At 68.4% G+C, this 10509-nt stretch overlaps 1 protein-coding gene across 4 annotated transcripts; it reads left to right on the top strand.

Annotated features, from left to right (window-relative positions):
• Window positions 1–304: 304 nt before the first annotated feature.
• UBE2I (ubiquitin conjugating enzyme E2 I) lies at window positions 305–5711 on the top strand. 4 transcript variants are annotated; one of them, XM_058680466.1, is made up of 7 exons: window positions 305–415; window positions 2230–2305; window positions 2404–2487; window positions 3181–3253; window positions 3998–4107; window positions 4185–4264; window positions 5183–5711. In XM_058680466.1, exons 2-7 carry the CDS (start codon window positions 2240–2242, stop codon window positions 5244–5246), a joined length of 477 nt encoding a protein of 158 aa, XP_058536449.1. In that variant the 5' UTR covers window positions 305–415; window positions 2230–2239; the 3' UTR covers window positions 5247–5711. The 4 variants fall into 4 exon arrangements, with proteins under 4 accessions (XP_058536449.1, XP_058536450.1, XP_058536448.1 ...); XM_058680467.1 differs by lacking the exon at window positions 305–415 and adding an exon at window positions 1170–1727; XM_058680465.1 differs by lacking the exon at window positions 305–415 and adding an exon at window positions 1824–2009.
• Window positions 5712–10509: the final 4798 nt, after the last annotated feature.

Here is a 10509-nt window from a genome sequence, read left to right on the forward strand (position 1 = left end):
AGTGCAGCGGCGTCTCTGTCACCTGGAGCCCACCGTGCCCTGTGGTGTGGCTGCGCCCTGAGCGAGGCCTGGGTGGCAAAGAGAACAGCACACAAGCGCAGTTGCAGGCCCTCAATGGGAGAGGGCGCACCTGGGGCGTGGAGCAGGTGGAGCAGGTGCACCTGGACCAGCGAGGGCTGGCAGGGCTGACGGGGGCGCAGGTGAGCCGGCCAGTGTGCAGGTGGCCTCGGGAGGGGCGAGCCTTCTCCCGTCACCCCGAACCACGGTGGAAAACAGGTGCAGCTGACCCTCCTCATACGGCACGTCCCGTTAAACCCGGGGCCGCAGGTGCCCTCCCGGCTCCCAGCAGGCCCTCCCAGCGGACCGCAGGGCCTCGCCACGCAGCCAAGGAGCTAGGCTGAACCCTGCAGGCCAGGTGCAGGCTCCTCGTGCCCCGCAGCTCCCGTGGGGGGCGCCGAGGGTCTGGAAGTGGCTGCTCGCCCTGAATTGGGGGCCGTCTCAGGTGGTGACAGTGAGGGAAGGCTGGCGGGTGCGCGCCGGAGGGTCGTGGCAGCTGCACCTGGGGGTGAGTGGACGCCCAGGCTCTGCGGGATCCTGCCGTGTCCATGGTTGGTCCTGGGAGAGAAGGGGCCCTGGCCCCTTCTGGCTCCTGCGCACATCTGCCCCTGGGCAGCTTGGCTGGACTCAGCTGCTGCTTGTGGGAGCCTGGGGGGCACTGCGCGTGTGGCGCCCCTGGGGGGGATGCGGACCCTCCCCGGGGCGCTGGGCAGTCGGACCCTCCCGGGGCCGCGTCCACCGCACGCAGGGGCGACGCGCACCAGGCGGGGACCCGGGGCAGCTCTGGCCCAGCCGCGCGCGCTCCCCGAGGGACAACGGCGCGCGCTCGAGGCGGCCGCGGGGCCGCGCCCTCCCGCGCGCGCCCCTCGTGCACGCGCCCGGCCCCGCACCCCGGGTTAGGGAGCGTCGGCGCTAGTCCTCCCGTCGGTCGTGGAGCGGTCGGCGTTCTGTACGGGGTCAGCTCATTGGGCGGATCGGGGGGAAGCCCCGCCCAGCGCCCCGCGCTGGCCAATAGCAGCCGGTGTCACAGGACGCCCGACTCCGGGGACGGGCCCCGTCCGGCGAGGCTTCGGGCGTCCGTAGGCCGCAGCGGCCGTGGGCCCCCGGGCCCTGGCGCTGGCCCCCAGGAAACCGCCGGAGCGTGCGCGTGGGGCCGCGCCCGCCGGACATCCGGGGGGCCCTCGAGGAAGGCGGCGCCCCGCTCCCCCGGCTGCAGGCCGCCGCGTCCTCGAGTGCGCCCGTTCGCCCCGAAGGGGGAGTTTGCCGACGCTCCCTCGCTCCGGGGCCGCGGCTCCTTTAAGAGCACAGGCGTCCGGGGCGCCGCCTGACTGGAAAGCCGCCCCCGGGCCGGGCTCCCCCGGAAGGCCTCGACGCGCCGGCGGCGGCGGAGGGGCGCGGGCGGCGGGCGGCGGGCTGCGCGGGGCGGCGCGGCCGGCGGGGCGGCGGGGCCCGGGGCCGGCCGAGAGCGGCGCAGGCGCGCCGGGGGCAGCCCCGCTCCAGGCCCCGCCCCGCCGCCCCGCCCGCGCCGGGGTCCTCGGCGCTCGGGGCTGCGCGCGGAGCGGGCTCCGGAGGGAAGTCCCGAGACAAAGGGACGCGCCGCCGCCGCCGCTCGGCCCCCGCCGCTCGGCCCCCGCCTGTCCGCCTCGCTCGCCGGGCCGCGGCCGCCCGAGGTGAGCGGGGCGGCGGCCGGGGGGCGGCCCGGGCCCGGGGCGGGGGCCGGCGGCGCGGCGCGGCCTTGCGGGCTGCGCGCGGCCTGCGCGGGGTCACGGCGGCCGGTTGCGGGGCCCGAGCGGGCCGGGCCGGGAGCGGGCCTGGCCCGGGGCCGGCTCAGTGGGCGCCGGAGCCGCTCGGGGCGGCTGGGCCCGCGGCCCGGGAGGACTTGGGCCCCGTCGCCGCCTCGTCCCTGCGGAGCAGGCCGAGCGTCTGTGCAGGGTGGCCGGCCCGGTGAGCCGGTCAGCAGGCCTGTTGGGGGGACGCCGGGGGGCAGCGAGGACGGGACGGACGGGGAGGGCGGGCCGGGCGTGGACACCACCCCGTGCCCGGGGAGGGATGGAGGGCCGGGCGTGGACTACGCCCAGGCCTTGCTTCTCACCTGGGGTCCTGGCAGCCCGTGAGCCCCGGGACCTCCTGAGGAGCCGGGCGAGCCTGTCCTCACCGCCCCGTGTGCTCCAGGATTTGGACCATGTCAGGCATTGCCCTCAGCAGACTTGCCCAGGAGAGGAAGGCGTGGAGGAAAGACCACCCGTTTGTAAGGAGAGCTTGCCCTGGGCTGGCTGGGCGGGCAGGGGCTGTGGTTGCAGTGGGCACGGGTGGCTCACACCCTTCTGTCGCCCGTCCCCCTGCCAGGGTTTTGTGGCTGTCCCGACCAAGAACCCCGACGGCACCATGAACCTCATGAACTGGGAGTGCGCCATCCCTGGCAAGAAAGGGGTAAGTGGGCACGTGCCCCACTGCACTGCGGGCCAGCTGGGGGGCCAGGCCACTGTCAACTGGAGAGGAAGCCCTTGCTGCCTCCCCTGGGGGGCAGGGAGCACTTCCTGCGTGCTGGTAGTCCTGGCGCGGGTGTGAGGGCTCCTCGGAGTGTGCGGGGCCTGCATGGCCCTCCATGGAGGTCTGAGCTGCTTGGGTTTTTGATAGTTTGACAGTTGGGCTGGGGCGGGGGGAGCTGTGCTCAGACGGCTTCCTGCCTGCTCCCCAAGTGCCAGCCCAGGCCTGTCGGGTGGCAGGGACCAGGTGCCCAGGCACTGCTGCTGGGGGGCCTTCACCCATGCAGAGCTGCTTTGCTGGGGTTTGTGCTGGGTGGTGATGGCGCCTCCTCCCTCACAGAGGACTGGACTGGGTTTGGGCTCTTCTGCCTGAGACCCTGGGGGTGGAGAATGGGGGACCCAGGACAACTTCCCCTCCAGGGGCTGGGGGCTGCAGGCCGAGCTTGTTTGTCTGTATGCAGCCTTCAGCTGCCCGAGTGGTGGGCCCTGCAGCCCTGCCTGCCGCTCCTGGGGGCTGTCTATGCTCATCCCTGTTCTGCCCTGCCCTTCTCTTTGGGGGGCTCTCTGCACCCTGGCCCGTGGTGCAGTCCTCCTAGTGGGGCCATGGCCACAGCCACCAGACACTCTTGTCCCACAGACTCCATGGGAGGGAGGCCTGTTCAAGCTGCGGATGCTCTTCAAGGACGACTACCCCTCCTCACCCCCGAAATGTGAGTCAGTGGTCAGGTGGGGGCACGCTGCACACGTTTGAGGGGAAGCGGGGAGTGGGGGCAGCTCTCAGGTCCTCCGTGGTTCCTGTGAGGCCTGTGGTTGCTGGGGTCGGCGGGGAGGGCAGGGAGCTGCTGCTCGGTGGGCCCCGTGCCAGGAGGGGTGCCTTCTGGCAGTAGGTGCTGCCTGGGGTTCACACAGGTTGAGGTCCCTTGGGAAGAGCGTGCTCTGGGCGGAACTGCTGTGTGTGGCTACCGGGCTGTGGGGGTGGGGGCACTGCCAGGAGGTGACTTCTCACCCTTCCGTGCTGTGCTGGAGCCAGAGAACCAGGAGCAGGGACCAGAGTGACACTGGCTGCGTGTGGAGGGCGTGTCGCTGTGTCGTGTGTCATGTTCTGAGCGGGTGCTGGTTAAGGAGTGCTGAGCTTCAGCCTGGATCCCTCAGGATCCACCTGCCCGAGCTCGGACAGCGTGTCATCAGGACAACTGTGTGGCCGCGAGGAACGGGCGGGGCTTGGATGCAAGGTGGCCGGCTGCCAAGGTGGGAGACCTGGCTTCTGGCTCTGGCCTGCCTCCTGGCCGTGTTCCTGGGCTGTTGAGCCGTGCTCATGGGTTCTGTGAGGAGTTGGCCGGAGGCCCGGCGGCTTCGGTGCGTCCGTGCGCAGGCGTCGGCCACCTCTGCAGTGCCGTCCTTCTCCCGTGGCCAGGTCGGCCACTCCTGCAGTGCCGTCCCTCTCCCGTGCCCAGGTAAATTCGAGCCGCCGCTGTTTCACCCCAACGTGTACCCCTCGGGCACGGTGTGCCTGTCCATCCTGGAGGAGGACAAGGACTGGAGGCCGGCCATCACAATCAAACAGGTAGGTGACCCTGGCCTCAGGGCGTCCACCGCCTGCCCCCAGAGCCCCTGACCCTGCCGTGTCTGTCTCGCACGCAGATCTTGTTAGGAATACAGGAACTGCTAAATGAACCAAATATCCAGGACCCAGCCCAAGCAGAGGCCTACACAATTTACTGGTGAGTGGAGGCGCGCGGGGGGAGGGGTGTGCCTGCACAGAGCCTGGCCCTGGGGTGGGGGGTCGGGCAGCCACTCTCCTGGCCACCAGGGGCGGGTCCAGGTGCGGGCGCTGGAGGAGGTGGCTGACCCAGGGTGACAGGCGCACCTGCCCCATGCCCGGCATTCAGGGTGTCTCCAGTTGGAGCTGGTCCATGGGCAAGGCTGGGGCTGCATCTCCTGGTGGCAGGCCCTTCTGCCCAGGTGCTGGCCCAGTGCCCTCTTTTAGCTGAGGCCAGATCGCCCAGCCCCACCCGGCAGCTGCCTGGGTACCCGCCTCGCTGGGCTGATATGCGGTGAGGCCTGCCACAGTGCTTTCCGAAAACCTCCGCTCCTGCAGCCCGCCAGCTGGCCATGCTGTGTTCTCGCTGCTCAAGAAGTTTGCCCGTGGCACATGTCGCCTCCTCCGTGCAGCTTCTTGGAATGGGTTAGCCCGTGTCCTGAAGGCCCTGGGCTATCTGGCTGGTGGTCACATCTGTCGTTGTCCTCACTCTGAGGTGGTGAACAGCAGTTGCCAACCTGTGGCTGGCCGGGCTGGCTGTGGTGGCCCCAGACCCCCTTCCGGGTCAGCCCGGACTCCAGGGCCTGGGCAGTGGGTGGCCCCGGCATGCTCTGCACCCCTGATGGCGTGGTCTAGCTGCTGAGCCGCCACCTCACCCCACAGCCCTGCCCTGGGGAGCGGGGCAGGTGTTTGTGGATACAACTTGCAGCGGCCCCAATGTGTGTGCCCAGACCCCAAAGGGCTGTGGTCTCCCGAGGGTGCAGCTGGGGCAGGGGAGAAAGGCACCTGCCCCACCTTGCCCTCCGTGTGGGGACGGTGCGGTGACCATGTGGCCACCTGGCCTGGCCCTGCTCACCTGTGTTTATCTTGACCTCCTCAGCCAAAACAGAGTGGAGTATGAGAAGAGGGTTCGAGCACAGGCCAAGAAGTTTGCACCCTCATAAACAGCCCCGGATTAAGGAGAAGGAAGGGATTGGTTTGGCAAGAACTTGTTTACAACACTTTGCAAATCTGAGGTTGCTCCGTACAGCGCTAGTCACCTAGGGGAGGGGGGCGGGCGCCATGTCCGCTGCCGCCTCTGCACCCAGTGCTCCGTCGCCGACAGCCCCCGTTTCATACAGGGTCTCTTCCTCCCGTCTTTTGTATTTTTGATTGTTATGTAAAACTCGCTTTTATTTTAATATTGATGTCAGTATTTCAACTGCTGTAAAATTATAAACTTTTATACTCGGGTCGGTCCCCTAGGCGCTAGCCCCCCCCCCCCCCCCGCTCTCGGATGCAGGCATGCTCACGCTCGCGCTCCGCAGCCTCCAGCTGGCCCGGCCGGCGGCGTCCCCACCGCACCACTTCCCTCGTGTCCATGGGGCGTGTCGTCTGTGTTGCTGTTAGTCAATAAACTGTTTCTATGACGCTCCTGGCACGTTCCTGTCTGACTGCAGAGAGGAGCCCGGCCCGGTCTAGCCTTTCCTGTAGGACTGTGCCGGAGCCACTGTTGGGTGGACGGCGGGCCAACCCTGAGAAGCACAGTAAGCGCTTGACACAGCTGCGCTGGGGGCCTGGGGCCCAACCCCCACTCGTGTGCCCCCATCCCCGGCAAGTCCTGGCAGGGGGAACCGTGGTCTGGTGGGGCTGAGGCTTGCGCTGGGGTGTGGCTAGGCCCTCACTAGCCGCCTGCGCTGAGGTGGATGTGGGCTGCTCGGGGTTGAGGACTGACGGGTCTGATCTGCTGCGCACTAGTGACCCCGCTGACGGAGTATCCCCGCTGAGCAGAGCTCTGAGCTGTGCCGCCCCCGCGTGGGGTGAGGACAGTGTCCACAGAGTTCCCGAATTAAGTCTTCCACACATTGCAGCCGCCCTGACACCGGGACGCTGGAGCCAGGCAAGGCCCCGTGGCCTGTCCAATGTCCACAGGCTGCTGCAGCAGGCAGGCAGCTCCTGACTGGACAGAGTGTGTGATTGGGGAGGGGAAGTTGCCGGCTGGCCACCTGGCCTGGCACTTGAGGACCCTCTCCTGAGCCCCCAGCCTGCCCACCTTCGGGCTACCTGGGCTCTGCACTCAGCCCCAGGTCCCTCCCATCAGCTCCAGGGCAGCATCCAGCTTGAGTTGCCATGACGACATGTTACCAGGTTGGAAGGCCCAGCACTGACTTGGACCTGCTCGAACCGGTTTGAGCCAGCTCTAGCAAGGAATGATGGTTTCCAGGGTCTGTCCCCGTCAGACCCTGACATCCTCCGATGCTGGCATGGCTGGGCCCCTGGGGTCTCAAGTGTGGACCACTGTCCCCGTCAGACCCTGACATCCTCCGATGCTGGCATGGCTGGGCCCCTGGGGTCTCAAGTGTGGACCATGGTCTGGGATGTGGCTGGCAGGTCCTATGGGAGCTGCATGGGGTGGGGGGTGATCCCTATTTCTCAGCAAAAGCCTACACACATCACGGCCCCCCATGCCTCCCATGGAACACCGCCCGGGGTGCCCCTGTACGCCGGGGCCTGGCTCCCTGACAGCGCCTGGGGCACAGGGCCGGGCTGCCCCCCAAGGGTTGACTCTGGCCTAAGTCTCCCCTTAGGGGGCTGCCTAAAGCCCGGGCTCTCCGCTCAGTCCTAGGGTCCTAGGCCTGCATGCCTGTCCCCCACCTTCCCCTGGTCTCTGGAGGAGCCACCCCCACACAGCGGCCTCAGGGACCCAGCGTATTCTGCGGGGGTGGGGGGCTAGCAGCTTCCCTTGCCGGCCCTCCTGATTTCCTGTTTACAGCCCGCAGCCTCACCCTTGCACCCCAAAGCCATCACCATCACCATGGCAACCAGGCCCCTGTGTTCCCACAGGTTGGCAGAACCTGACGCAAGACCCCGCAGTGCCCCTCCCCCACAGGGGAAAGTGGGGAGGGGCAGGGCTGGGCATTGCCCGCTCCAGGTCCCCAAGTGCTCAGTCCCCTCCTCATCGCCCCTTTGGCTTCGCAGGGAGCCCTGGGGTGTAGTGGCTTGCTTCTCCCCACCCAGGGTGCAGGCCGTGCTGGAATATGAGCTGGTCTTTGAAACAGCCAATGCAGGCAGCGTCCACCCTACCCGCAAAAGGGTACAGCTGCTGGGCTCCCGCCAGGCTGCAGAGCTGGGGTCCAGCCTCGCCTCCCCTCCATGCGATAGGGACCAGGGCAGAGGTGGAGCCCTCCCTGTAGCAGGCTGGCCCCTGTCCCCACCACCAGGGCTGGACCCTTGGGGGTGAAAAGTCCAACCACACACAGGTGTCTACTGATGCCTGCTGAGGCCAGGCCAGGGGGGCCGTTCCTGCCCCAGGGTGCTCAGACCGCTGCCCTAACACGCCCCACAGGTGGGCAGCGCCCCTCAGGCAGGACCCCACGGGCTGGGGGTGGGGGCTAGCCTGGGCCTCGCGCGTCCCCCAGAGCCAGGATTGCGCAGGGGGTCCCTGGTCCCCTTCTCCCAGGACCGGCCGTGCCCTCCAGGCGGGATCTCAGACCCTGGCCCGTCCCGAACGGCCGAGGGGCTGGGAGGGTGGATCCAAAGAAGGCCGTGCGGCCCTTCGAGCAAAGTCTACGGGAGAGTGGGCAACACCGGCTTCCTGGGGCCCGGGAAGAAGACCCCACCGACAGCCCCCGAGGTGGAACCTACTGTCCCCGCCCTGCACCCGCGCGCGCCCACTCTAGTGCTGCGGCCCCGCCCCCGCCGTCCTGGCCCCGCCCCCGGCCCGGCTCAGTCCCCGCCGTCCTGGCCCCGCCCCGCCGTCCTGGCCCCGCCCCGGCTCGCCCCCGCCCCCGGCCCGCAGCCCTGCGCCCGGCTCAGTCCCCGGTGCGCGCGGCGGAGAGCGGTCGCGGTGCCAGCGCCCCTCGAGCTCGCGCCGCAGGACCCAGCGCCCCACGGTGAGTGCGGCGGGTGCCGTCGGGGCTCGGCCCAGCACCCCTCCCGGACCGACGGAAAGACGCCGCTTCAGGCCCTGTCACTTCGCCGCGCTCGCCGGGGACCCTGAGGGCGCGGGAGGGTCGCATGGACTTGCCCCCGGCCCTGCGTGCTCGGGGTGGGCGGGGAGGGCGCGGGGTCCCCCGGACCAGAGGGCGGGGGGAGAGGACGAGGGCACCCCCAGACCCCGCTCTTCCCAGGACCCCCCATGCCAACCGAAACCCACTGGAACGAGGGTCCCTCCCTCGCTCGCGCGCAGCCTTCGGGAGGGGCGTGAAAAAATCACGCAACGGCTCGGCTCTCGACGCCGCCCGCCTTTCCCAGGAGGGGCCGCATCTCCCACGGTCATGCGGGCAGCGCCGGCAGCTGGGTAAAGTCAGATGCCTGGGCCGCTCCCAGGGAGCGCAGCAGGTGGCTGAGCAGCGGGAGTCAGTCAGCCCGGACCCGGGCGTGGCCAGACTGCCAGCGCTGAGTGTTCTGGTTCAGATCCCGGCTCTGAGCAAGTTCCCGGGCGTCATCCTGGTCCACCCTGGTGCCAGCCTGGCCGCAGCGCCAGCAGCCTCTTCTTTGCTCACTGGAGCTGTGGGGGCCGTGACCGCGGTCCCTGGGGCTACACACAGGGCTGTGGTCACAACGCTCGCCTACCCTCTGCCCAGCAGTGGCCACCAACGATGCTTACTGGTCAGACCACCAGTAGGAGGTGGCCCCACGGGTCAGGGAGGGAGGGGGCTGCCAGGGCAACCGGGAGTGTCCAGGGGAAGCAGAGGGTGGTCTCTGGCCGTGGGATGTGAGAGCCACCTCTCCTGACACCTGGGTCTGCTCACAGCTGTGGTCTCATCAGGCTGCGGGAGAGATAGGAGCTGCCCGCAGACCCTGGGACTCTTGAATTTAGCCCTGGACACCAGAGCCAGGAGACCTGACTCAGTGCAAGGCATCTCCTGAGCCCAGCACCCCTCCAGGTTGCTGGAGCCCTGCCCAGACGGGTGCCCAGTGGCGCATGTAGGTGGGATGCTGGCCTCCCTTTCTGCTGCAGGTACGGGGTCCCCTGCCAGGCAGCCCTGGCCACTCAGCTCCTGCGTCACGTTTGTCAGAGCCCCCTCAGCCCCACACACAGATGCCAGGCGGCTGGCGGTTGCCCTGGCAACAGCTCAGACAGCGGTGTCTCTGCTGGCTCCATGGGGATCGGGGTGGTGACCACCTCCTGCGCTCAGCCTCAGATAGGGAGCTTGGGACCTGTGGAGGGGGCGACAACAGCTCTCAGAAGCACTGTGCCCCCGTTCCCCAGGCTGTGGGGGTTCTCCGCCATGGGGTGGGCACACAGGGTCCAGGAGAAGCACTGCAGGGGTCTTGTGGCCCTGGCATGAAAGCAGGGAACTGGCTCAATAGGTAGGCCAAAGATGTGCCCGCTACCAGCTGTCTAAAATCCAGCCTGGCTGGTCCTAGTCCACTGCTCTGCCCGGCTCTGGAGCTGAGAGCTCCTCCCCTCTCCTGTGGATCAGCAGTGATGAGGGCCCAGCTGAGTAACACGCTGACCTTGGGGCACCGGACTGCAGGTGCCAGGCAGTGTCTTCAGATGCACGGGGCATTGTGTGGTCACAGTGGGTGCAGAGGCTGGGGGTGGTGGGGGTAGTGTCCTGGGTGGACCATCATGTCAGGGGCAGTGTGTCCGGGTGAACTAGACAGTGTCCTGTCACCTGCAGGCCAGCAGAGGGCGGGCATCACATGGTGGAGGAACAGGCTACTGTGTGACCCGGGGCTCCCGGGGAAGGCCTTGGGGTGCAGCCAAGGAACGTCCACTGCTACCCTTCCCCATGGAGCCGGCCCCTGTGAGAGAGGGCACAGCTCTGCCAAAGCAGGCCTGCGTGGAGCTGACAGGCATCCTCCCTGTGTCCAGCGAGGCCCACCAGGGCTGGCGGCTGGCTGCAGGCCTTCCCAGGCGTTGAGCAGACAGACGAGAGGCTGCTCCCGCAGGAGGCAGACCTGCTCCCGAGGCAACTGCAGGTTCAGGAAATCGTTGCTGCCAGCCCTGGCATCTCCACCTTGGGTTCTGGGGCCTCCTTACTTGTGGGACACTGCCGTGATTAACACGTGGGGATCCTGGAACCTCCTGCGTGAAAGCCACGGGTCCCCAGCGCCTGTTCTGGCCCCAGAGTGGACACAGGGGCATTGGACGCAGTATTCAGTCCTCTCGCAGGACACCCCCCACCCCCTTCCTGGGTCCCTGGCAAAATCCTGGGGTCCTGAACCAGGCACTGGCACTGCACAGGGAGCGGCCCCTGGGCCCCAGCATTGGGGCAC

This window comes from Ochotona princeps, chromosome 24, assembly GCF_030435755.1.
Source record: "Ochotona princeps isolate mOchPri1 chromosome 24, mOchPri1.hap1, whole genome shotgun sequence".
Classification (NCBI taxonomy): Eukaryota; Metazoa; Chordata; class Mammalia; order Lagomorpha; family Ochotonidae; genus Ochotona; species Ochotona princeps.

Excerpts from the sequence above, each read along its gene's own strand:
- UBE2I (XM_058680466.1), top strand. The coding sequence starts at position 2,240 with ATGTCAGGCATTGCCCTCAGCAGACTTGCCCAGGAGAGGAAGGCGTGG. Across the intron at positions 2,306-2,403 it reads GGAGGAAAGACCACCCGTTT|GGTTTTGTGGCTGTCCCGAC; the intron begins GTAAGGAGAGCT and ends TCCCCCTGCCAG. Across the intron at positions 2,488-3,180 it reads CCATCCCTGGCAAGAAAGGG|ACTCCATGGGAGGGAGGCCT; the intron begins GTAAGTGGGCAC and ends CTTGTCCCACAG.